Here is a 27,782-nt window from a genome sequence, read left to right on the forward strand (position 1 = left end):
TTTACATGAAGGGCACATGGTGCACAGAGATATGCATAAAACTAGGTCACACTGTAATCACTGATTCCAGTGTTTTTTAAGATGGACCATGCAGCTATCATTACTGCTGGTCTCCAGCTCTGTGGAAGTAAGGCTGCTTTCTTATTTCTAGTTAACAGCTTTCCTTTTTTTATGGCATCATGACAGATATAATTGCAACTCACAAATGTGTTACTGTGTAGTTCAAGCAAATTTTAACTATTCAATGATATTCAGAAGTTAGAAGTAATAATGATTTCTAGGGTTTGCTAATTTTTTTTTAGAGAAAATATTCTGCAGAATTTGTCTTGTAGTGCTGCCAAAGTTGTTTCTGAGTTATTCTATAATTTCAATTTTCAATTATGTTAATTCTGAAATGGAATTTCTATGTGTGCTTTAACCAGCGTGAAAGGAAAATTTGCAGATTCAACTGTAAAACTTACTGTGAAGGTGAAACTGCAATGCATATACCCCAAAAAAGCCACGAAAAGCCAGGCATCCTGGATGAAACAATGTAACTCATAAAGAAAATATAGCTGTCTTTCACCCAATCTATGGTATACATATTGAAGACAAATACAACTGCAGAATTCCCTTTGAAAATGTTTCCAGTGAAGACAAGTCCTTGTCCTTCATCAAGAGCACTTTGAAGAATGTTGGTATACACTTTCGCTCCATCGTAACTTACCCAGATGGTATTTGGGAGAAAGTAATACAAATTGTTCTGCCAGGTAAGTAAATCTCTCATTTTTTAAAAAAAATCTGATATATGCAAAGCAGAAAGCCATGCCAATTTAGGAAGTGTCTCGTATTGTAATTTTTCTTTTTAATTATATAGCATGCAGAAATGGAATAATCCATGGAAAAGAACAAGAACAACAGAAAAGAATTATATTACTTTGACAAAATGTAATTTTAAGAGAAGCGGAAAATTAAGAAGGGGAAATTACGTTGACAAGAAGTTACAGCAGCAATGATTTACATGACAGACTTTAGATACTAATGGTCAATGTAACGGTGATATTTCCATTGGGCCAAGTTTCTCATAGCAGTTCAACAGCTATAGGATCTCTTCAGAGGATGAAATTGCAACTACCCATGAAATTACAGGGATGAATTTTGTAACCCATGAACCATATTTTAATCTTTGTGTTGTATGGTGAGGGAATTCCTGGTCTGAAACTAGGGCTGCTTTTTTTCTTGAAGCTTTTCTGTATGTGCTTGTTCAGGAACAAAATTACTATTTAGGAATGGTGTGGCATCAAAAGGGAGAGAAGTAGGGAAGTTTAAGAAGAAAAAGGAGACTTTTTTAAAAATGGAAAAGGGAAGAGGGAAACAAAAAGATTCAACTACGTCAGTGTAAATTCTGTGTAGCTGTCCATATCCAAAGGCTTTGTAATTACCTGATCACTCATCCAACTTGATCTCTTTTCCAGCTCTATGAGTAAGAGGAGAAAGAACCCTTTTTTAGTATTTTCCCATGTGTGCCTATCACCATTGGTCAACTGGCAACTCTAATGCAAATAATGAAGCTTCTCTGACAGCAGACAAGTCCTTAGAAGATCGTTATGTACATGTGATAGAATAGTTTTCAAAAGATAACCGGTTCTGTGTATTGGTTTATTGATTTGGTGTTGTGAGTGTAGAAAGAATTTGTTCCTCTTTTCCATGCTCCAAAGTGAAAATAAACCTCATTCAATATTTTATTGTATTTCCCAGATAGGGAAGAATGAGTTTAAATACAGATTAACTTCCTATCATTTCAAAGTCCAGAAGATAAAAGTAACAGCCCTTTCCTAGCCTGATCCTTCTGAGACTTCATCTCAAACCTGTTTTAACTACAATTCTATCATTTCAATGTTACAAAGAAACAGCGAACCTGACTCCTGTAGGACATACCTGAACTTCAAAAATCCAACAAAGATTGTTTCTGCCTGCACCACTAAGTTTTTGAAATTTGATTTTAGCCAGTACATTTGTTGATGGCACAGATGAAATAGGAATCCCACTCTATCTTCCTGTCTCTGCTAGCATTTTATTAGTAAACTACTGCTCATCAAATCAGAAATTGAGCCCTGATTTGAAAAATATTATTCTGTCTCCCTGGATTGTTTAGTTAGGTAAGATAGCTTGGAATTTTAAAGATTTCCCTCTGTGGGGCACATCAGCATAGCCATACAATTCGCAGTCATTCACACGTAAAAGGGAATGTCCTGCTAATGAAAGAGCTGATCAAGGTCCTTCAGAGTAGGACACTGCAGTCCAGGTCAGAGTGTCTCAACTGTGACCCTTTAGCGGCATCTCTGCATGCTTGCTTCACTCTGGTGTCTTTTTTATTATATAAGGACTAATGTTACTGAAGTAGTGTCTCCTTAGTTTCTTTTCCTCTGCCAGTCCATTTATGCGCTGTATTGTTGCAAGTGTAGGTATTAGAAACATACATTTTGGTTGCATTCAGATAAGCTAAGATCTGAAAATTCAGGTTGCTGATTACAAAAAGGAGCAAGCAAAGGCAAAACAAATCCCTTATTTGATTCAGTCCATCCTGAGTTCTGGAAGTGCTGAGCCCTTAGTTACAGAGGGTTCACTTTCTGTAAAATCCTAAAAGTTAAGTGCAGTAGAGATCTGCAAGTTTATTAAGTCCTTTTCCTGGCCAAGGCAGTACTGATCTCAGCTATTTGTTCTTGAATTTACAGGCTAGGGTTAATCTGAAACAATGCAAGAAACAAGGCAGTCACTTTCCTGTGGGATGTTGACCTTCAGTCCAACACCTGTATTAGACAACCCACTTACAGATTTCAGCACAGTGTATACCACGCAAAGAGAGATCAGTTACCAAAAGTATAGTTTTTAAAACAATACTGTGGGATTCAGTATTCTCAGTAGATGGGATTTCTGTCTTGGTTTGAGCACACTTAAAACAGAAACATAAACCAACATCAGGCACACCCTCCACCCCCCCTTTTTTCAAGTATATCAATTTAATCCTGCTACAGAGGGAGATAATAATGCTGAAGGAAATTTAATCCTTTTCCATTAAATGAATCACAGTTTTTGAGAACAATCCTATTAAGATCTCAATAGATGCCTATAAACATGTTTTTTATAAACACTGATCCAAAAAGAATGAAGTGTACCGTCAGCGAAGATAAAATATTACAACTTCAATCTACATTGCAAATTAAATATGCGACAGTAGTACAGTAGTGTCACTAGATCCAGCAACTCAAGTGTTAACAAGCCTGAAACTATATGATCAATCAATTAAAAAAATTTGGGGTCATAGGAAGAGAAGAAAGAAGAAATTTGAGTATTTGAAAGAAAGAAGTCAGGTATTTGAGAAGCAGTAAGCACTTATTATTAATATTTCAACAACATTCCTATTTATTTCCCTTTATAGCAAAGATGTCTTTATAAAGAAAAAGTCCATTCTGGTTACAGTCTTTCATATATGATTAAAGATGCTATCAAGTGATTTGCGGTGTATGAGGTGGTAAAATAATACTGAAGAGACGCTATTTAGGACTCTGCTCCTGGCTTAGTTGTCTGGTTGGTGATCAAAAGCTCAGCCCCACCATGGGCTAGGTGGGGTGAAGATGATTCTTTTTCTAGCAGGGACAAAAGTAAAAAAAACCAAACCATACTTAATCTTGGAAAGACAATGGTTGAGCTGTCAAAAGAATCTGAGATCCCAAGAGAAAGAGAAGGTTATAGAGGTCTTTTCTTGATGTACTATCCTAGCACCACTGGAAGATGGAAGACCTTGGAATTGGTGATAAATCACCACTTATATAAAATTTTTGATGGAATTATTGTGGTGATTTTGTTGTTGTTGTTTTAACTAGTTGTGGGCTCTGTATCAGAATACATAATAAAAATGGTTTTTGTTATTTTTGCTTTAAATTTTGGATAAAGATTTCCTACAACATCTATGAAATAGGTGAGAAAGAACTCCTTCAGACAGCACACCATTATCCATGCTTCCTTTATTGGCAGTTACTGAAACATACTGACAGAAAAGCAATAATACTCAGGATATCATATTGGAAACTTCACATGCAACTTCAGGATAGTCTTACAAGTGGATGCAGTGCTGAAATTGCGTGCCATAATTGCAAAGAGCTCGAGAGTATGTTCTGGCACTGTTATACATGAGCATATTGGCAAGGAATAGTCTAGCTATCCCACAGGAAGGTACTTGCCAGCTGGGTGAATCTGTTGCTTCTTTTTCTTCCTGTAATGTGAGCATACACCCAACAGTGTTCAGAACAGAATTCAGGGGGAATTTTGAGTCACAAATACTCCTGCACTAAGCAAACAAAACTCATACTTTCAGAGAAAACTTGTACATTTTTTATAAGACATGAAGATGTAGGAATAGCTTTATTTCACCTTTATTTCTCATTCATAAACAGCTTAAGTATGATCTGTAGTTTCTTATATAGAGTGCTTAGAAATTATATCTGAAGACTGATTTTGCATGCAGTATGAAAGCGAGGAGAAGAGACAGAAGTCACTACTAATAGAGGAAACATTAGGTTTGGAGACATCATGCAGAAATTGATCATCAAAAAGATGTTATTTTATACACTTGCTGCCTCGAAGAGAAGGCATTTGTAGCTGCAGGTGTTGTAATTTTACTTTCGAATGAAAGAGCATTGAGAGAGCAGTGTACTCCATCAGTCCATTGGGCAGGAGTGCATGGAGGTGCATGTTTAATTGTCACCCCAGGTGGCCACTCAAAACAGAGTACTCAGCTGTGTCATTTTGCCATTTGCTATCCATGTACCTAACCAACAGCAAAGCAGCAGCAGGAACTCTGCTACTTTCTTTTGTTTTGAATTATAAACTTTTACAAAGAAATGTATACAGAGAAAGGATACGTTTCCAGTCTCTAGCACTTTAGAATGGCTATTGGAATCACCATTATTTACAAAGGAATTGGAAGAGGTATTGGCAAAATTCCTTTTTCTTCACACTATATCCTCTGTCTTTTTCTAGTTTGCCCAGATCTTTGTTTACCTATAGCCAATTGAGTCATAGATCCATTTGTTTATTTTGATCATTTTCCAGACCTGTCTTCAGTTTTGTATTCTTTGCCTGTAATGGTAATCTTGCCCTTTTCTGGCTTGCCCTTATGAAAGTATGAGGCATTTCTTTGTTGGCTGCAGTTCAGTGAAATACTTTGCACGTTACCAGACCACTGTCTTAATGCCTCCCACATACCTGCAAGTTATAATCTGAGTCATTCTGATTTAAGAAGTCCTGATACGTACATTTGGCTTTGTGGGCTTCACACATCCTCCCAGATTACTTGGCCTTATTAATAGTTAGTTCTCTAGCTTGCATTGCATTAAAATGTAGCAATCCCTGGATTAGGAGGCGTTTCTTCCATTGAAATGTATAATTAAAACATTATTTTATATTTAACAGAATCAGTGATGATTGAGTGTAGGCAAAAACTGTCTTAGAAGCAAAGTAAATTAGCTTTGTGATGCAGAACTCAATCAGTTGAAGTTAGATCAGCAATCCTAAAATACATGATAGACAAATTTACATTGTAAATTTAACTTAAAATATAGAATGTAATAAACATCATTAGAGAGATCGAAAAATGATATTGTTCTACTCCTATAGACTATGTCTTTGTTAAACATCTAGATGGAAAGTCAAAAGTCTTCAGCCATGAAAAATTATATGATATATATAACCTGTTTATTTGAAAGCTGGCCTTTATGGCAGAGCACTGCTGTGTGCTTATTTACATAAAGAATAGATGTAGTTAAAATTACCTGAAATATTTTTGTCCTGCATTTGTTTATTTGTCTTTCAAGACTATTGAATTCTAACATGAATTTCTGTATATTTTGAAACTTACGTTTATTTTTTTCAGGCATTTTATTTCTGTTAAGTGTTAAAATTAATACTAGTTTGATTTAAAAATTCCCTTGCTATGCTTGGAATAGAATGAGAAATATACTTTTGATCCTTATACACCTTTTACACCCATTATATGAATTATGGAGAGTTGCATAATTGGCTGTGGGGGTGCAGCTGTTATATGATTGGAAATTTTCTTTCTTTTTCTTTTTTTAATTCATGAGTAAATTTGTGTTTCTGTCAATCAGTGACAATGGACCATTTGCTCAGGGGATATATTTTGCTAGCAACTCTGAACAAGAATGAAAGTTCATTAATAGAGTATTTAAATGCCAGATGTACCATGAAGTACTCCCGTATTTTAAATAGAGTGATCAACCTCTTCTGTGATAGCAGAGACAGAGCTTTTCTATTCTTAGCTAGTGTGATGATATCCATGCCACTCAGCACTTACTTCTATATTAATATTCTTCTGCCTGCCAAAAGCAGCACGTTGCCTAGAGTTTTTTCAAGTCCCTATTCACCTGAAATAGCTTGCTTTCTATTTATCTCTGTCTCAATTTAGAATGTGATTCATAGGTCTAACAGTGAAAAATTATCAACCCTTTAAAGCACACGGAAACAAGAACTAATCCTAAGGGATCTTCATTCTTTGGCTCTTAGACACTGAGCTCCCCAGAGCAAGTATACTCTCTATTTTATACAGTATCAACCACATTGTCAGCACCTAATTAGAAAGGAAGAAGATATAGGCAAGTGAAAATGCCTTCGTCACAACTCTGCTGTGATTATTGACCTGTTAAATGCTGCTTTTCTTACTTTTTATCTTCTGTGATGAACTAAGGATTACATGCCCCTTTGGTATAACAGACCAGGGGAAAAAAAAAAGCCAAACCCAAACCAGCTGTGTTGGGAGTAGAGTAGGTATCTCCTTTTCCTTTCTGAAGGAAAAGCTTAGATCAAAAGGAATTATAGAATTGTGGAAAACTCGGGCTGGAAGAGACATTCCAAATTAATATCACCATCTCTGAGTTCTGAGGCAGGAAAAGCATATTTGTATGATCCCTGAGTGATTCCCATGTTGGAAACGCATAAAACTCTTGTGTAGTCATTCTAGTGTTTAACCAGCCTTACAAGGAGCATTTTTTCTCCCATTGTATCTCTTGTTTAAAAATGATTGTTTAATTCACCGTAGTCCTTCCTTTGGAAAAAAGGGGAAAGCTGTCATGTTGCCACTCTTCAGTCATCCCTTTTGAGACAAGGGGGGCACAAAATTACAAAATGAAATATATAAACCTTTAGAATCAGTTTTAAGTAATGTTAAGTTTGATGGCTTTGTAACAGTAACAATGGAAAATTACTGAGGTACATGATTCACAGAAAAAAAAATAGAGTACAGCTAGGGAACATACTGAGAATTCTTGTATAAGATAAACTGTTGTAGTTGGTGTAGTTTTAGGTCCTTATGACCTTAGTACAAAATGAATGTAAGAAAAACAGTATAGAAAAACAGGACGTAGGGATAAGGAGTATCTGGGAATATCTGGGAATAGCAGGTGTCCAGGATGGCCTGCCCTTAAACTAACTGATAAGAAGAAGGACAGAATGATTGCTGTGTCTGTAGTGTTAACAAACCGATTAAGCTGGTATAAACACCTACTGCGTGTGCTTCAAAGGCTGCCAGAAGTGATGGAGATTGTTGGAAGAAGTAAATGACCCTCAGAGACCACCACGACATTTTTGAAGGCATGTGGGAAACTTTCTGGAAAATGATGTAATCTATATGTAGCCTCAAGAATGTATGCCCAGGGACTATATAAGGACGGCTTGTGTAGCAATACGGGGACAGACATTAGAAGGAGCTATCCCCCATGTCTCCCGGTGCTGCAATACAGAATACCTGCTTGTCAGCTTGAAAACTTTGTTGGTGAGTTTGTTCCTGGAGTTTCCTCTGAATCACTTTGTACTAAACAAACACAACTCTTTAACTTTTCTTCTTAATTCATGATTCTAAATTTTGTCGTTCTTATTCTCATAGGAGTTTTCTTCAGTTTGTATATAACCTTATTGATAAGATACATTGAATGAAACGCTGTGTTCCATCATTGCTAAATGATGCAGACTAGTGTATCCTTTGACTTGTATATGACTGTTGTCACCTGAGAAAATTTGCCTTTTAGAAACAGATAATGTAAGAACATTTTTGATTCTATTTGGCTGGCAATCAGAGCATCCAGATCCTTTTATTCAGCCCTGTTTTTTTTTTTTTTGTTGTTGTTGTTTTGTTTTTTTTTTCTCCTCTTTTCTTCTTTTTACTCCTTACCATTTTGAATGTCCAGTTAGTTGCTAATGATGCTTTTATGTACTCTTGGTTACTTTGCTTGCATCAGAATATGCTATGTTAAGGAAAAAATTTGTAGCAATCAGTACCCATCAGGACTGTTTTGCTTTCACCAAAATAAGGTAAAATTAGAAGGGTTGTTTTATATGTTCCTTAAGAGCATTGTTTTGATGAACATGCATTGTGTGTCAGCTGGTTACTATAGCTATTAACTGACTTGCTGTTGTGTGATAATTTGGGGATGACTCTCAGTGTTCAGCTGCTGACCCAACCTGCAGTCTAGGGAGATATGCTGCTTGCCAGGGTAGACACTAGGATGCTGCAGTGAGAATGCCAAGCCTTGCCCAGTCCTCAGACTCCTAACCTCTGTTGCTTCTTCATATGTACACAAAATACAAGTCCAGGAGAGACCTGGAGCACATCAGGCACGACTACATGGTGCTGGAGGTGGTGGTCAAGGAATGGGAGGCTTAGGTGGTTTCTCCTTGATCCTGCTGAAGATGGGAAAATCTGTGGTAAGAGGGGGTGGATTCCATAGGTCAAGATCCATTTGCATGGCTGGTGTCAACAACAAGATGTTACCTTTTCATAGAACTTTCTGATGATCAAGAACTGCCAGGAAGAGACAGGATCCACCTAATAACATGGGGAAAAAAACGTCCTTACTGATAGGCTGGTGACAGAAGCTTTAACAGAAAGTGACATAACAACCCATTAGTGAGCAAGGAAGTAGACTGGGCTGCCAAGCAAATGGCATGGGATTATATAGACAGTAATCCTGAAAACAGCAAATCGGGGCACAATGTGACCATTCCAAGTATGTCCACAAATATGAGGAAATGCTAAGTGGACACACTGAGGTGGGAAATAATTTCTGGGAAATAACCATGACTGGATGATTATATGAAGTGTTTGTACACCAGTGAACACAGCGTGGGCAACAAATAAGGAATTAGAGCTCTGTGTGCAATTGCAGGGTTATGATATCATTTGGATCACAGAGGCACAGTAGGATGGCTCACATGACTGGAGTGCTGCAATAGCTAGATATGGGTTCTTTAAGAAGGACAGTTTAAGACAATAGGGAAGGAGAGCTGCTCTTCATGTGAGAGAGCAGTAAAAATGCATGAGGTTCTGCCTGGGGATGGATGATGAGCCAGCCAAGAACTCATAGATAAGGATTAGCAGGTAGATTAACACAGGTGATGTTGAGGTGGGTGTCTGCTACTGACTGCCTGATCAGGGTAATCAGGACTGATATAGATAAGACCTGAAAACTGGAAGAAGCTTCACATTCTGTGGTCCTCATTGGAAAGTATAACAACTTGCTAACTGTAGAGGATCATCACAGCAGGTCATAATCTATCTGGTAGGTTTCTGGAGTGCATTGATGATAACTTCCTCACTATGTGATTAAGTAGCTGAAGAGAGGAGGCACTCCACTCAACTGGTGTCTTACACCAGTTACAAGGAAGAACTTGTAGGGGTTGTGAAGATCAGGGGCAAGCTTCACTGTGAAGTACAGTTCATAATTCCAAAAGGGGGGATAAAAGAAAGTGGGATCACAACCCTGGACTTCAGAAGAGCAGACTTTGACCCATTCAGGGATCTTCTCGGAAGAATCCCAAGGGTAACGGAGAAAAGATTTACAACGGAAATGTCTTCCAATTGTCCATCCAGACAAGCAGAAAATCAAGCAAATATACTGTAATGCAAGCATGTATAGACAAGAATTTCCTAACTAAACCCAAGCATAAACCAGGAAGCATAGATGGGATGGAAGCAGGGGCAGTTGACCTGGGAGGAATCTTGACATACTATCTAAGCACAAATGGGTGCAGTTAGGGAAGTCAAAACTGACCTGTAGTTGAATCTAGTGGGTTAAACTTTTTTTTTGGGGGGCAAGTATCTCCCAACCTCTATAAGCCAAAAATACTTCATCTTCTCAGCTACTCTTCTATGCCACTGCAGCTATCGATGTGACGTAGCGATTTACTGGAGTATGGTATTTCCTCTAGTATCAACCATAGCTACTGTAATACCCAGTAGTTAAACCAATACAAGAGTTTTATAACTTTGAGTTTTGCTTCTCAGTGTAAAAGTGATGCATGAAATTTTGAGATAATGGAATTTGGAAATCATTACAGGATGCAGTTGCAGGGGGAAATGGAAAGCATACAGTGACAGCTTTAAAATGTTCCAAATTTAGGAAATATTATTAATTTTTATAAGACAGACTGAATAATATTTTATTTGGGGAAATATATGATAGGTTATGGAATGAACAGAGATAGGTGAAAAGCAGAAGGTAAAAGGAATTACAGATTCAGATAGTTCAACTTCCAAATACTCTAAAGGAAATAACTAAGAGGTGATTAATATTTTAATTTCTGAAATGTTATTATCTGCAGAACTTATTTTTGCTGCTTGTATTTCTAATGATGAATGCTTCTTTCAGCTGGCTTGTCAGACCAGGAATATAATTTATAACTTAAAAGGACAAAAGTAAATGGAAAAGAAACATTTGATTTCTTCAATTTTCTTACCTGTTACAAAGCTGCCTCATAAATTTATGAAATAATAAAATGTATCTTTCCTTCTTTTCCAATATATTTTAAATCCATAAAAAAATACATTAAAAGTAACAACTAGGATCTGAGATACAGGGCAGAAATTTCCCACAGTGCATCCTCATACTTCACTCCTGAGCTTTAGTTACAACGCTTCTGGGGCTGGGAAACTTACTTGTGTGTCCTGTCCATTGCTTTGGCACCCATGGCTTTCCCTCCTGAGAAATGTTAGTTCAAATAGTTGTCCTTAGGATCCAGTTTGATTCTTTACACCTTTTCCCTCCCTACCTTTTTTCTTCTGTATGGCTTAAAACATGATATCTTCTGCCCTGGTTAAAGTCCAGCCCTCAGGAGCCTCATGGAAGATATGAGCAGGTAGGCACATAACGCACACACATTCACATGCTGACGCGCGGTTTCTCAGTATAACATTTCATCCACCATGAGACAATATGGGTTATTTACACAAAGTGAAGGTTGAGACAGGCTGTGTCACTCCTGTCTGCACATTGAACTCCTATTGCTGGTAAATTCTCTTCATCCTGAATTGATGATGAAATTCCTAGAGAGAATGAAAATTTGATATTCTGACCTCTCATATCTTCAAGACTGTCCTGCAGGTGAATCTTGACATAATGCATTTTATGCTTTCATCACATGACTTCTTCCCCAACAACCAAATTCTCTTTGCTGGAAGTTCATGAATGTTTATACTGAAGAAAGCATGTGTTTTCTCACTCTTATTAGCACTGTACTCACTCTCCCTCTTTGGTTTTTCCCTTTCCCTGCACTCTAGGTAACTAAAGTTCACCTTACAAGAGTAAAATAAAAACAAAGAGCAATGGAATATATCTAAACAAAGTTCAATTGGCAGGTGAATTACAATTACATATTAAGTGTTTATAACACCATGCAGAATTCATAATTGGTACAGAAAGATTCACAAAACTGTTGCACTATAATTTAATATATATTTAAAGGGATGTTTTAAGGGTATAGGAACATAAATACTTTTATTTTAGCTTTTATGATCCAAACAGTTGCTATTAGAAAAATATTTTTTTTTCAAACACAGCACTTCTGCTGGTTTTTGAGTCCAACTGTAGAACAAGTGCCAGTGGCTCATCAGAAATTAAGGTCTTTGCTGTTCTAACTTATTCAATAGTTATGCATCCTTGTTTCTGGGTCTCATTCAACAAAGGGAAAACCAGTTTTTTTTTAGAAACTCAACAAAACTGTGTGGTATGTCCTAATGGAGTTGGAAAACATTAGTTTAGGAGCTAGTTATAATTCTATATTTAGTATATTAAGAAGGGTAAAGGGGTCATTCTTAAAGTGTTTCCTTACCTGAAAGTTTATTTTCTTGGTGCAAAGAAGAGCTCCAGAGAAAGTTCATCTCCATAAATTTTAAGCCTCCTTTTCATCTGCAATTTGATTTCTTACTTCTTATTATAAGCAGAAGAAGAACATTGTGTTGGTGTAACACTCTTTATATAAATCCAGCTCTGACAGTACTTAACCTCTGCTAAGTTTTAAACCTCAACAGAGGTGCAGAAACATGTTAAGCCAGAGAGTGTTTCTGTACATTTTATTTTAATGTGTTGAATTTTGCCTTTCTGAAACTGCAGAAATAGATTTTGAAGTATGACTTCTGGTTTTGTCATAAACATTTTTAAATCAAGAGGAATGTATGAGATTTATATGTTGTCCAGAGTGAAATTCTTGAACCTTGTATAAAATTATAAACCTGGGACCAGTTAAACTTGCAGTGCACAGCACTTTAAATGTCATAGATACCTGACTTTAAAAAAGAATAAACAAGCTGAAGAGAAGTGCAAAAAAAATTGAAGTGGATAGGACTGGAACCAAGAAGTAGAAAATCTGAAAACCTGCACCCAAAAGAATGGGGATCAAATTTTTACATGGCATTCATTTTGACTTTTAATTATTAGCAGCAAGGGCAGGAAAGGGAAAGGAAACAAAAAAAAAATAAAATGACTACATCAGTATTATTTTTTCCTCAAAAACTATTTCTTAATTCCAGCAATTTCTGTACTGCAAAATTTGAGTTTAGTTGCTTGATCCTTTAAATACTGGGAAGCTGGTTTATACTCTTTTATAGCTCTATATTTTCAAGATCTGTTTTCCAAGAAAAATATTGAAAGATCGTATATTTAAAGAAAATGAAAACTCACTTTTTTTTTTCTCATTTAAATGTCTAATGGTAGATAGGAACATGAATAACTTCAAAATTTACCATCCTACCAAAAGAGTTGTGGGAGGATATCAAACACAGAGCACTTCTTCACTATGCAGAGGCAAATGCCCCTAGAGTGAATACTGCCACCTCTCCTATTTTCTGTCCAAGAGGCAAGATGACGTGGCCATGGCAAGGGCAGAGCAGGCAGCAGTGGCAGTGGCTGGAATGAGCAGTGGGCAGGGGACCTCTATTTTTTATCAGATGCAATGGTAGATTATTTTTTGCATTTCTGAGATATTCACCCATCATGTGCCACCTTGAGCTGTGCGTGTGTGGGGGTGAAGGTGTGTGGGTCTGCTTTTTTCCCATAGAATTATTTCTCAGAGTGGGAGGTTCTCATCCTACGTGTACCAGGCTGAAAGCAAAGCAACTGTGTTCAGGAAGATGCTAAATAAAGAAAGTGGTTGAACAGAGAGGGAGGATGAAAGAACTATGCTGATGCTAGTGTCAAAATAAAATGGGACAACCACTTAAAACAAAAGCCTGGAACACTTTAGTGTACTTGGAAGATTTAATTAGAACTACGTAGGTCTCCCCTCCTTGTGCTCTACATAATTTCAGTTGTGCAAGGTACCATGCTGTAAAAAGGGAAGGGATTTACATCTTTTATTGAGAGTGGAAATACCTGAACGTTGCTGCACACTGACAAGTACAAATGGAAAAAAAAAAATAAAAAAAAATCGGGGTACCCATGTTTAAAAATGGTTGTCATAGAATGTATGGGAGCCAAGAATCTCAAACCTGTTTCTATTTTAACGTGGCTGTTTGTACATAGCTCTCATTATTAACATATTATTTATTTTTTGTATACTAGAAGACTGTACAAATATATCAAGATTTGTATCTGCAAATTCTTCACTGAAGTTGCAAGGCAACCTTAGCTATGTAATGTGCCTATGACAGTATGCTACACTATGTTGTATTTTATATTATTGGGAAGCCAGGTTATATTGTTTGGCAAATATAGAATCATAGAATCATAGAATAGTTAGGGTTAGAAAGGACCTTAAGATCATCTAGTTGCAACCCCCCTGCCATGGGCAGGGACACCTCACACTAAACCATATCACCCAAGGCTCTGTCCAAACTGGCCTTGAACACTGCCAGGGACAGAGCATTCACAACCTCCCTGGGCAACTCATTCCAGTGCCTCACCACCCTAACAGGAAAGAATTTCCTCCTTATATCCAATCTAAACTTCCTCTGTTTAAGTTTGAACCCGTTACCCCTTGTCCTGTCACTACAGTCTCTAATGAAGAGTCCCTCCCCAGCATCCCTATAGGCCCCCGTCAGATACTGGAAGGCTGCTATGAGGTCTCCACACAGCCTTCTCTTCTCCAGGCTCAACAGCCCCAACTTCCTCAGCCTATTTTTATACGGGAGGTGCTCCAGTCCCCTGATCATCCTCGTGGCCCTCCTCTGGACTTGTTCCAACAGGTCCATGCCTTTTTTATGTTGAGGAAACCAGAATTGTACACAATACTCCAAGTGAGGTCTCACAAGAGCAGAGTAGAGGGGCAGGATCACCTCCTTTGACCTGCTGGTCACGTTCCTTTTGATGCAGCCCAGGATGCAGTTGGCTTTCTAGGCTGCAAGTGCACCCTGAAGCTGCCTCATGTTCATTTTCTCATCGACCAACGCCCCCAAGTCCTTCTCTGCAGGGCTGTTCTGAATCTCTTCTCCGCCCAACCTGTAGCTGTGCCTGGGATTGCTCCGACCCAGTGCAGGACCTTGCACTTGTCATGGTTAAACTTCATAAGGCTGGAATCAGCCCCTCTCACAAGTGTGTTGAGGTCCCTCTGGATGGCATTCCTTCCCTCCAGAGTATCAACTGAACCACGCAGCTTGGTGTCATCGGCAAACTTACTGAGGGTGCACTCAATCCCACTGTCCATGTCCATATAACACACAAAGTTAATTAATAAATTGTAAGGCAGAAGGGATTTTCTTTATTTTGGAAGGAAATATTTTATCTGTTTGTTTGCAGCTGACCATATGTGTAATGTACATTTTTCTACGTATAACAGAGTGTCAGGGAAGTAGGCTGGTTGTTATACAGTCCCGGATAGGTGCACTTTGGGTCAGATGGGAATCATCTGGAAGGTGGGAGGTAGCATCATACACATAATTTCCCTGAAAAACATGTTTAAGTAAGAGAAATACCTGGAGTTCAAGGTGGCTTTGGCATGAAATAATTAGAACAGCAAAGACGGACCCAGGAGAGGATGGAGAGACCTCAAGGCTCCTATGGCAAATGTGGGTAGCAGTAGGGCTTGCTCATAGGAGAGAACAGGAAAGACTGCCCACTTAAGAGGAAGACACTTCTCAGAGAAGAAATGGGTTTTACCATAATGCACATAGTTGCTAGAATTTAGTGGTCTGAAAAGTGGAACAGGCAGAAAGGATCTGACCTCTAAGAATGTGATATGAAAGAGAGAAAATTGATTTCAATCACCTTTTCATTTACTCCTCTTCAGTGGCAGATCTGAATCTCAATCTGCAGATATGACTCTTCTAGACATAAAAAATATTACCTGTTCTAATATACTGACTTTTAAGTGACTGCACTTCAAGGAGCATATTTTGCAAGTGTACGGTCCCATCATAGTAGTCATTTAGTGTAATTTGAATAATCCTTAGGCTTCCATGAGTAAATTCTTGCTCGAACTAGCATGATATCTTAAATGATTATCCAGCCTTGGCAGTCATATTCTGTAATAGAAATTTATCTGCCTTTGGCAAGCTGTCCAAGGACTTAATTAGCTTCACTGTGCTGTACCTTCTGCTTAGCTTAGTGAATTTACCTCTCTTCTGTTATTGTCTGTCATTAACTTTCTGTCTCCTCGATTGCAGTCTAAATGGATCTTCAAGTTCATTTTTTTTTTTTTTAAGGTAAACTCATTAGACACGGTTCCTTTTGTCTTTCCGCATTTCAATGTTTTAACCATAATTTTGGTCTCCAAAGGAAGGAGGAATGTAAGTTTTCTCTGCTGTGTTCCATTAACAAAAACTGCAGGCTAGACTTTTTCATTCATCATTTCACAAAGACTGCAGAAGTCTCAGAAGTCAGAGATTTCCACAATGAATTCTCTGTCCTGTCAACATGGAGGATTATTCCTACATTTCCAGTAGTATACTTTCCCACATGAAATCCTACTTCTCTTTGCACCTAGCTTAGGAGGTGAGTTAGGCCCCCCTGTAATGATGATTTCTTTAGTACCTATGACATAGACAACCATGGCACTACCAGCATCCAAAACAATACAATTTATCAGCATTTGCTCCCTTGGTTTTCAATAAAAAAAATATATCAAGGAGAATCTAAATCTAGCTCAGTTCTAAAGTGTATTATGTTCCACCCAGAGTCCTTCTGTAGCCATCCCCATGAATCTGGTTACATGTTCATTTTAAAACTTCTTTTATAAACACATTTTGATGCCTTTAATGACTGTCATTTTTCCTAAGCAATTTTAATTTTCTCTCTCTGCTTCCAGTTGTTGCCATAGGTAGTGGCAAACATATTAAAAATGCACAGCAGTGACCTTTTTTTACTTAAAGATATCTAATACAAAAGAAACTAACTGAGGAGCTTGAAAGATCAGTCTTTTTACAGTTTACTGATCATTTCAACGTTAGTCTTCAAAATGATGAAACTCTTAACTTAGGAGATACAGGCATTACATAGCTGACTTTAGAAACCAAGTGACTATTGAATGCTCTGGATATCAGAAACATTGAAAATGTTTCCACTGAAGAGCTTTTAAATTTATTTTTAATTTTGTCTATTTATTTATTTATTAAATTTGTAAGCAGTGAATTCTATTACCAAAAACAATAAAACAATAACTCATTACTAAAAACAATAACTCAAAAACAATGACGCACAGGGATTTAAGTAAAAAATATGTTAAGATACACCTATGGTTTCTATGTGGTAGAAGGCTTTAATTTGTCTGGAAGTCCCCTTTCATGCCATAGCCTATCATGTAGGTTTTTCCCAAGTAGAGTATATGAAGAGATAAGATTTTTTTTTATTTAAATGGTGAGGTTTGTGAATGGGAGAATTGTAGTTCATGGGCTGGAATATCTTTTAACATAATTTACTAATGGATGTCCTGAGGGTCACATCAAACCATTTTCTTATTCTAATTGGTGTGAAAGCAGAACAAGACTATTGCAAATTTCATTAGGCTGGTCCCATAATTAATGCAGTTAAATATTTGCTGAAACTGTTAATAAAACACTTGTACTCAAAATTTATAGAAGTAGTCTTCTTGCAATGTCATCACGGACTCATGGTTCCATAAAGATTGTTTTGTCTAAATGTGCACAAAAAAATAGTCATGATATTTTACAATATCAATATATTTTTCAGTATTTCAAATGATCTGAATATCTTTCTGCTGTAAGTCAATTCATCAATATTTGCCATACAGGAATTATTGATACTAAACTTCCCTTGAATGAATTATAAGCATTTTTTGTTGTTTTTTGTGTTTTTTCCAACAAATGTTTTTGGAGAATTTCAGAAACAAAACAATCTTGTGTTTAACAAGCCAGGAGAAAGTGTTGCTTTTACTTGCCCTTATAACATTGCAGATTCAGTACTGCAAGTGATGTGGGAAAGGATTAAAGCAGATTGAGTAGATATTGTTGTTCTGTGCAGCTCATCAGGAAAGCAAAGCTTTGGTTCACATTTCAAAGAGCGTACACTGATGGGCTGCTCTGATCAGGCAAACTCCTATATTGTTATCCCAAACATTACAGCCTCTGACTTTGCAAATTACCACTGTGTAGCTACTGAGAGAAACAAAACCCATGTAATGATTTTTACTGTGGCTGGAAGGAGGAAGCGGTAAATGTTTTCACAATAGGACCTTCTGAGGCATCAACACTTTCACCCATATAAAATAACTCTTTGGTAACAAGTGAGGGTTAATTTAAATAATACCATACTCCAATTAGCAGCATGTAAAATATGGCAAAGTTAACAATTAATCATATTTCCACAGAAAGAGACTTGTTTTAAGCTTGTGTGATCTCATTATTGAACTTAATCTATTTGTGAAAAACTGTTTTGATGGTGGGAAGAAGATAGACAGCATGAGTTTGCAGGGAGAGGAGGGCATTCTTCCAGAGAAGATATGAGGGGAATTCCCTATTAGCACAGAGAGAAACAGGGGCCCAGGGCAAGACTTACCCTCCAATGAAGACAAAGAGCACACTCAGCTGAAAATGTAAATATATACTGGCCTCAACCTTACTCTTGTAAGGAGTTTCTCTGGGGGGAACTGAGAAGCTCAGTGTTTTTTACTGTGACTACTGTCATAAATTGATTGTAATGGGAGCTTAGGTCTGCACATGTAGTTTTAGTTCTTTTGTGTAGAATGTATTTTGAAGATACAGTTCTTATTTGTCCTGGGTTCAGCAGTAGCAGTCATTTTTCTCCTTCTTAGTAGCTGGTGCAGTGCTGTGGTTTTGACTTTCAGCCTGGGAACAACGTTGATAACACCAATGGTTTTAGTTGCTGCTCAGTAATGTTTACTCTGACCAAGGACTTTGTGAGCCTCATGCTCTTCCAGGGAGGAGGGGAAGGTGGGAGGAAGCAGAGACAGGACACCTGACCCAAACTAACCAAAGAGGTATTCCATACCACAGCACGTCATGCCCAGGATGTAAAACTGGGGGCAGTTACCCGAAAGGGCTAGTTTACTGATCAGGTCAGGCTGGGTATCTATTGGCAGGTGGTGAGTGATTGTAATCTCTTCCCTTGTTATTTCCCTTATCATTATCATTATTGGTGGTAGCAGTAGTGATTTGTGTTATACCTTCGTTACTGGACTGTTCTTAACTCATGGGAGTTACATTCTTTCGGTTCTCCTCCCCATCCCTCTGGAAGCAGGGGTAGGAAGGGGGGGGAGTAAGCGAACAGTTGCGTGGTTTCTGGGTTGCCAGCCGATCTTAAACCACAACATTGTTCTACATGGGTCCTTCTTCTGTTGCAGTATTCAGTCCAGCTTTTGGTGTTCTGCCTTGCGCCTGGTAATACATGAGTGTTGGTAGACATATCTAAGAGCTGTAGCATGGAGTATAAAACTTCAGAATATGCTTAATCTGCAATATGATTAATTGAGAAGTGGAAAATATGCTTGGGAAAAAAATGCTGATCTGCTTTACTCTTGATACTTGACCATGAAAGTCTATGAAATTGAGCAGAATGCCATAAAGAAAGAGGTATAAGGACAAAAATTCCTCTCACCTTTAGGAATTTTAAACATTCAAATTTCAAAATATTTACGATATTGGTGTAATCAAGCATATCCAAATTGTAGAGTAATAGAAGTATTTTCTGTTTGCTCCAAGTGCTTCTCATACCAAAATGAATGCATATGAGTTGCAAGCAACACAGTAATTTTCAGAATTACCAGAACTACCTACACAAACAACTTTTTTCAAGAAGAGTTTGGTTTCCATGTTTCTTTTGCTCTTGAAATTGATCCTATATATAATTTTTTGTTCTAACAATGCCAGCATAATTATGCCTGTTTACTGGAGGAAAAAAAAAGTATAAAACCATTGCAGAAGCTGAAGTACAGTCTGATTCAAAAATCACTCCCTTGTCTCCCTTTTAAGCCCTCACTTGATATGAGGTGGGTTTTGTTGAATTTTCACTAACTTCAAAAGAAGTGAAGTCTCAAGGATTTCCAATTATTTCTCTTTTAATGTTTGAAATGTTTCATAACACAATATTTGCAGTGAGATATGGAGAAACACTAAGGGGAGAGAAGCAACAGGCCAGGCGCCAGCTTCCCCCCGCAATGTGTAGCCCAGCCAGTGAAGTCTCTCACAAATTCATGAGTGCCTTTGCTTGATGCAACAGACGTGGTTTGAATAAAGCAAGTGCTGACAGAAAACTGCTACGCTAGTTCTTTGTGTATGTTCTGTCAATTCAGTCACATCTTTTTCTTTGGCTTAGCATTACAGTTAAGCCACACAAGAGCTTGGATTTGCTACCAAACTCCTCCAATTTTTGTTGTCTGTCAGTGTGATTCTGCATGCGTACTGCGAATCTTCTTGCTTTGCCCAGTTTCAGAGATGTTTTGAAATACTGAGTCTAGGCGTTGGGACAATAGCTGCACTGTAAGCAGTAATACAGAAAACTCTGATTAGGTAGAGAGAAAGTAAAAGAAAAGAAATTTTTTTATTATTAATATTTTTTGAGAGACCCCAAGAATGTCTGAAGAGGAGGAATCTTGGGTGAAAGGAAGTAGAAATAAGAGTGCAGGATTATTTGCAGAGCTGATGATAGTTCTAAACCTTCAGATTCTGAGAGGTGGTACTGTAGAAAGAAGTAGATTGCTTCTTGTCTATAGGTGAATGTATTTTTGCAAGGAAAATCAGCATGGTATTCCTATGAAGAAAAAAGGAAGAGAGGAGGGAAAAGGTATTCAAATGTCAGGAAAGCCTGAACTATTCTTGCAGTTTTATCAGTAGAAGTCAGCATGCTGCATTTAAGGTTTTTCAACATGAGTGAAGGTAAAACCGTAAGGTGCTTTCATTATCATTAAGTTCGTCCAGTCTATCCCGCTAAATATTGTGATTGTTGTTTTTAGTAACAGGAATTTCCATCTGAAAGGAGCCTTCTGCTAATCTTTTTGACCTTGAAACCTGGCACACATAAAGCAGCATGTGTATGCAAAGGAGTGTAACTTTTGTTGGACAGCACCTACAGAAACAGAAGGCTGAATATTTCATAATAATATAATGTATTCAAGAGACTTTGGATAAATTTCTGGTGTGTTCTTCATCATATTTCTCCTTCTAAAAATTCTAATGATATGGAGATTGGTCATGTCACCAGATTCCACATTTGAACCTGTTTCTGATTTTTACTTACCTTGCCTTTTCCTTTTATTAGATTTTTTTTTTTTGAGCATGTTTTTGAATGGAGGAAACTGACTTACAATCCATGTATTGTTTTGATAGATGACTGGGAAAGAAGGTGAGATACCACATGAAAGAACTGAAAAGTTAGCAGAGTTAAAAAAGGAATGCTTATTCCATCCTGAAGACCCAGCCATTTTTAGAAAGATGTAATAAGGTTTTTCTTGCTTCAGTAGCAAGTGGGATAGCAAGCTCTCTTAGACAAAGTAAAATAGAAACATCTTGTGCTGCTATGTGTTTCCACTAGGTCTGAAAAGCTGGGTGGGGCTTATATTTAAATGTATAATTACGGTCAGAATTACATTATGGCTTGTACTAGCCTTCTCAGCAGCTTTGGTGCCCTCCTCTTGACACCTTAGTCAAATACCTTAATATCCTCAAATTGTGGGGCCCAGAACTGTACGTAGTGCTCAAGGTGAGGCTGCAACAATGCTGAATACAAAGAGATAATCACATCTTCTGACAGGCTGCCTGTGTTGTTTGCCCTTTTGGCTGCTGACTTCTGTTGAGCCTGCTGCTGACAAGTACCCCCAGATCCCTTTCTGTAGGCCTGCTCTCCAGCCACTCCACTTCCCGTTTATACTTATGCCTGCTGTTACTCTGTCTTGGATGTAGAATCCTGCATTTGTCCCCTTCATCCATTTGGCTGGTTACCTTACCTTAATAGAAGGTAATCACATTAGCTGGACAGGACTTTCCCTTTGTGAACCCATGTTGACTGTGCCTTTAGATTATTTTCAACAGCACCCAGTATGATCTTCACAGCAGCAGATGAAAAGCAGGCTACAACTTGTCCAGTCATTGAGGGTTATCTATGTCCTTCTGAGCTAAAAGAAGAAAGTAGCACTTCTGTGCCACAGAAAACAGAATATAAGGCTACAGCTCGTGGTGAGGACAATCAGGGTAGGAGTGAAATTAACTTCCTTCTTTCCTCATAAATTCATACAGTGTGAACACAAGATATCAGACCATGCTGTGGGTCTCTACTCAACAAATCACCTTTCTCTGAGCATGAATGCATTCATGCTGGATTTCTGCCTTTGAGATTTGGGCAAAACTATTTCAGATGTCTAGTTAGCAAACCATATGTGCCAGTCCAGCAAGGCATGTGACAAACTACATGCAGATCTTTACAGTGAGTTCAAATCTCTTGTTAAAACAAATTGCTGTCTGGCCTATCAGACGGCATATATATATATATATGCCGTCTGATAGATAAGCATATATATATATATATGCTGTCTGTATATGTAAGTTTTATATACATATATATATATATATATATAAAGTGCCAAGGCTAGAAAGATGGCAGAGAGAGAGACACATTGTCTAATACTTAACAGAAATTGAACTGCAGCTGAAAATACACTTAATAGCCTGCCATCAGTATGCCACCTTTGATGAGAACACAAGAACTAAAGAGACACATGACAAGCCTCTGACATGTTTCTGCAAACTTTTGAATGTTATATTAAAGTCAGTAATTACAAAAGGTTTTATTTAGTTAAAGAAAACAAATGCTCCAGGAAGGCTTTGCTCACTTCAAATGAGAAAAGGCAAAAGGGCTTTGAGGTGTTGTCAGTTCTAAAAAAAAAATAAAATCTAACGATTTTTTTTTAATCCAGATTTAATTGACAGCTGATAATCCCATCTCTCAAACTCATTAACTCCTAGATGATTATCTTAACCTGATAAAGCTGAGGGTGAATTCAGAAAAATTAGATCTGGAGTGAAGGATGGGGATGATGCTGAAGTATGGAACTCTATTCAGATTCAACCATCCTTGATGATAAAATATAAGATTTTAAATTTTTCTCTCCATGAATACAGGATGTTTTCTCCTTAAGTACTCATGGCAGAGAAAATGATGTTCTGTGGCAGGTAGCTGAATACCTGAAAAAAGACATAATCTTTCTGAATTTGATCATAATTATATGCACTATCCTGTCGTTTTAAGTGCACAGCAGATGAAAACATGCTGGTAGTAGAGTGATTTCATATGTGGTTATAATACAGAAGGCATCACTTTTTGCTACCAGGCAGCCTTTTCTGTTGTGTCACATACCTTCATCAGTGTAAACTTCTGGGAGGATTTTGTTTCTTTTTTCTTTCCAGTAAAATAACATTGGAATGCAAGGATAAGACTTTTCTGTAATCAGTATTATATTTTTTTTATCTTTTCCAATGATCACATTAATACTAAAGATGCGTACCTGAGCATGTCTCAGCTGCTACTCAGGATAGCCAGATAAGAAGCTGTGAACCTTTTTGATCCTGGTGAGAAAAGACATGGTGATGGCTCAGCAGCTGGTTAGCTGGGACTACAGTCCTGTCTTGAGTTAAGCAGTAGCAGTCATTTTCCTCCTTCTTAGTAGCTGGTGCAGTGCTGTGGTTTTGACTTTCAGCCTGGGAACAACGCTGATAACACCAATGGTTTTAGTTGCTGCTCAGTAATGTTTACTCTGACCAAGGACTTTGTGAGCCTCATGCTCTGCCAGGGAGGAGGGGAAGGTGGGAGGAAGCAGAGACAGGACACCTGACCCAAACTAAGCAAAGAGGTATTCCATACCACAGCACGTCATGCCCAGGATGTAAAACTGGGGGCAGTTATCCGGAAGGGCTAGATCACTGCTTGAGTCAGGTGGGGTATCGGTCGATGGCTGGTGAGCGGTTGTATTCTCTTCCCTTGTTATTTCCCTTATAATTTTTATTATTGGTGGTAGCAGTAGTGATTTGTGTTATACCTTAGTTACTGGACTGTTCTTATCTCAGCCCATGGGAGTCACATTCTTTCGATTCTCCTGCCCATCCCTCCAGGAGCAGGGGAGAGGGGCGGAGTGAAAGAGAGATTGCGTGGCTCTGATTTACGGCTGGGCTTAAACCACAACAAGTCCTTAGTGATACTGACTGTTTTCTTTTGCCTAAGAACTGAGCATGTAACCTTCTTGTCTACCCAGAATGAAAGGTCTTCAGGGAAGCTGTGGTTTCATCTTTGAATGCTATCTTCCCCCGTGCAGTGGACAGAACATCAAAGAGTGATTAATCTAACGACAATTTTTTCGTCTCTGTTCACCAATGAATTGCTAGTGTTTATCTGAAATACATGAAACAACTTGTGGCCATGAAATATGACCACCATCTCTTGTGCTAAGTAACACAAGAGGTATTACTCCTTTTCCATCCCAGGGCATCCTCACTTTTTTGTACCTTTTTTTGTTTTACTCTTACATGTTGAGAAATTGAAGGAAGTGTAGAGGTGCAACACAGGAGCAGGAAGCAGGGCCCTGTGGTGTGCTGCAAAAAGCTGGCTTGAAGTTATGTGGTTTAACACTTTCTTTTTCTAAGAGTTTTAAATGCATGATAACTGTACTGAGGTCTTGTGTGATGGCTTCCTGTGTGACTTTGAGTATATTACCTCTGTTTTTTGCCCCAGCTTTTTTCACCTCAAAAATGAGAATAATATGCCATTACCACTCCACAAACTTAGGCACTGCAAGAATATATTGACTTATAACTAGAGGCCAGTGTCTTGCCTGTCTCTACCCTTTAGTTATCACATCTTTTCCTGCCTAGTTGCTCCTTAGCTTCATTTGAAGATGTGACTCCATACTGAAGAAGTCTGCATTTTAAGCAAAGTTACTGTAAATATAACTTTTCCTGCATTGGTTGTAATTCGCAAAGAAATTATTTTTGCTTAGGCTAGAACAAATAGGGTGGACTTCCATCATCAAAGCACGTAAAATAATATGTTATTAAAAAAAAGTGATGAAACAGAAGAAATTTCTGTGGAAATATTTTTGTTAAAAAATGAAGAGATTTCTTTTTGAATTAGAGCAGAAAATAATTGGCACACTGTGTGTAGTACTGAATAGAAATCCTCTTGAGGACTGAGGTGGTCTTTCCGGTACTCTGAAAAGTATCTTGTTGCTTATGGACATATTGCAAGATTGTTGGTTATCTAACTTTTACAATGCCAACAGCATTCACTTAAGTAGTCAGAGTGCTTTTATTATCCATATATCAGGTCACTTATGTATGCAATGTTTTCTTACCTGGGAAGGGAAGGGAATAGGAAAGGATTATACAAGGCAGCAGGATTTTTTCATACAACTGTGCTCACTCACCTTTCACAATTTCATAATAACTAGCTTAGCAAAACAAAGGTGTTTTAGAAATGAAGAAATGGTTGTGAGGTCTGAATATCGATCATGAGCTGTCATCAAATAATGTCTCTACATGATCATTGATTTTCAACTTATTTTGTCATAAAAAGTTCATGCTGGTTTATGCAAAATACTAACGATATTTATTACTATTGTATTTCAGCAACTTGGTATCAAAAACGGTTTATCGTCAGCATAGCTAGAGGAATTTCTGCTGCTGTCTTACTGTTAGTTTTTCTATCGATCTTCATTACCACTGCTTATCACAAAAAGTGAGTAACAAAACAATTTGCTTAATATACAGAAGCAGGTAAATGCGAAGGTGTTAACAGCTCATGCTACTATCCTCTTCAGTATCAGTTAAAAAAAAAAATGTAGATGTGAAAATTGAATTTTCTCACCAACATTTTAAACTTGAAAAAACCTAATCCATTCTACAGCCTATGAAAGAAATGACAGTTTATGTCCGTGTTGGAGGTGTGTCTCACCCCCTCCCCCCTCTTATTTTTCACATTAGAAAAACAAATGGCTTACTGAAGTTCCTTAGTCAGCTAAATGCTTACAGTGGTATTAGCTGGAATTTCACACCAAAGGTAATCTGTCAGGAATAACATAAACCTAGGCATAGACTTTTCCTATTTTGTGCATAGAGGGCAGGTGACATCTTGGGGTGTTCTACATCTTCTAGCATTTTTCTGTCATATGATTTAAAGTTCCAAATTTTTTCACAGCTGGATCCAAACTCATTGTTAAACCATTATCTAAGTTGGCTGTATTACTTGCCAAGTATATGCTATTGGTGTGATCCAGAATCTCTGTTTCCAATGAAAAGAAAAAGTGAGCAGAAAAAAAAATTCTTCCCCTGCCACAATATCTGGAACTTGTTGGCAACAGCTTCCCACATTTGCTCCTGAATCAAAGGGCCTCTTTTTCTTTGTCCAGGCTTTTATGAAACACTGCTAATCTATCTCATACATGTTATAGTTTACAAGTCAGAGGAAAGATTATTTGGATTTTTTATTGTAATTACTGGTTTCAGTGAGCAAGACCAGAATTATTTCTTGTATGCTGGAATTAGATATTTTGAAGTATGCTATCATTCATGATGCAGATCCCTCCACTGTTTTTCTGACTGAATGTGTGTCCTCAGCAAGAAGAGGAAGAGGATCACAGAGACTTTCTCAAACGATTTGTGTCCTACTCAGATGCAGGTGGAATTAACTCACATCTTGTATATTTCTTGACCTTTCTCTTCTGTATCTGATCTTTATATCCCCTAAATCTTATGGTCTAATCTTAAACTATATAGACAGGAAAAATGTAATATTTTAAAGTGTGATTATTGCTATTTATTTTTTTAATGAATGTTTTTTAATATTTTACAGATACATTTAGAGTTGTAACTGCATTCCATGTTATTAACAAATTAGCTCTTTTGGTTCACTAGCATTCTTATTATTTATTTTCTTCAAGTCACTATTGTAAAACTGAAGCAAACAATTGTATCTTGCGATAATCTTCGTCTTGATCTATTTTTTCTAGTTGCGCTTCACTGTAATTTGTTGGGACAGATGCTTCAGTGCTTCTTTCTTTTTTTGTACTGTCATAATCAATGTTTTGCAGCTCTCTGTCCCCCAACTCCCTCCCCTCTCATCCTCCCCCCCCCCCCAATAATCCTATTCAAGGCCTTCAGAAGTGGAAAACAATTTCACTGCTTCTGCCTTGTCTCTTCATATTTTAAGTTGGGGTATGAAGCTATGCTGTACTTAAGGAAATGATTCCATTTTCACAGTGGATATGAGACTGGCTTTCCACTTATATCCTCTCAGATGATCCTCTGTATGATCCAATGGTGAGCTCCACTGTCAATATATCCTTATAAAGCCATTTGACCTCATGTTATTTCCATTAGTCTCATTTTGACTGTTGGGTCACTGTACCAGAATGAAGCTCTTACCAGTGACCATAGGCTACGGGCTAGTCATTTACTTCAGAAAACACCTTTCCTCCCATGCCAGTTAATCAGAGCATGGTCACATTAAGCTGTCTTAAATACATGACTAATTCTTAGCATGGTCAATAACTTCAGAATAATTCAGAATGTTTTAAGATTGACATAGGAGAGACTACTTTATTATCTGTGGTGTGTATGGGAGGGGAAGGGGGCATTCCACTGGTGCTTTACCAGGCACCTGATGCAGGACAGCTGGGAAACATTCAAAGTGAAACTTTTTTCATATGTATTAACCTAAAACGTATCTGTAGCATACATGAAGACAAAAAAAAAATAATAATCAATTGATGGTTGAATATTTCCCCAAAATAAATCAGCATATGAGGAAAATGTGGCATTTTTCTCCTTTTTCAAAGTTGCAGCTGTTTTGAAGAAAATTCCTTAAAAGTTTCTTTTTCTTTTCTTATTTTTTTTAATGTTCTTCTAGCCTGGTAACAGTTATGGAAGTTCTAATTTTCATGGCACATGGAACACAGGAAGAAGAGAAGAAGAATCATCCCTTGAGCAGACAGAGGAGATTTATGTCAACTGCGATGATGTCTCATTTAAACCTAAGAAAAGACCATTTGATTCCTTTTTAGGAATGAAATAA

General features: G+C 37.6%; 1 protein-coding gene across 1 annotated transcript; it reads left to right on the forward strand.

The window, feature by feature from the left end:
- CD226 (CD226 molecule) lies at positions 1-27,782 on the forward strand. Its single transcript, XM_057414773.1, is given in 8 exon segments — positions 1-527; positions 529-753; positions 9,352-9,370; positions 17,599-17,904; positions 24,960-24,966; positions 25,340-25,448; positions 26,327-26,387; positions 27,618-27,782. Coding segments are annotated over 8 exon segments (1,014 nt in total). The 5' UTR covers positions 1-405.

Source organism: Pezoporus wallicus, unplaced genomic scaffold, assembly GCF_028554395.1.
Source record: "Pezoporus wallicus isolate ANWC-B61680 ecotype Strahan unplaced genomic scaffold, APGP_CSIRO_Pwel_v1 contig_2, whole genome shotgun sequence".
Classification (NCBI taxonomy): domain Eukaryota; kingdom Metazoa; phylum Chordata; class Aves; order Psittaciformes; family Psittacidae; genus Pezoporus; species Pezoporus wallicus.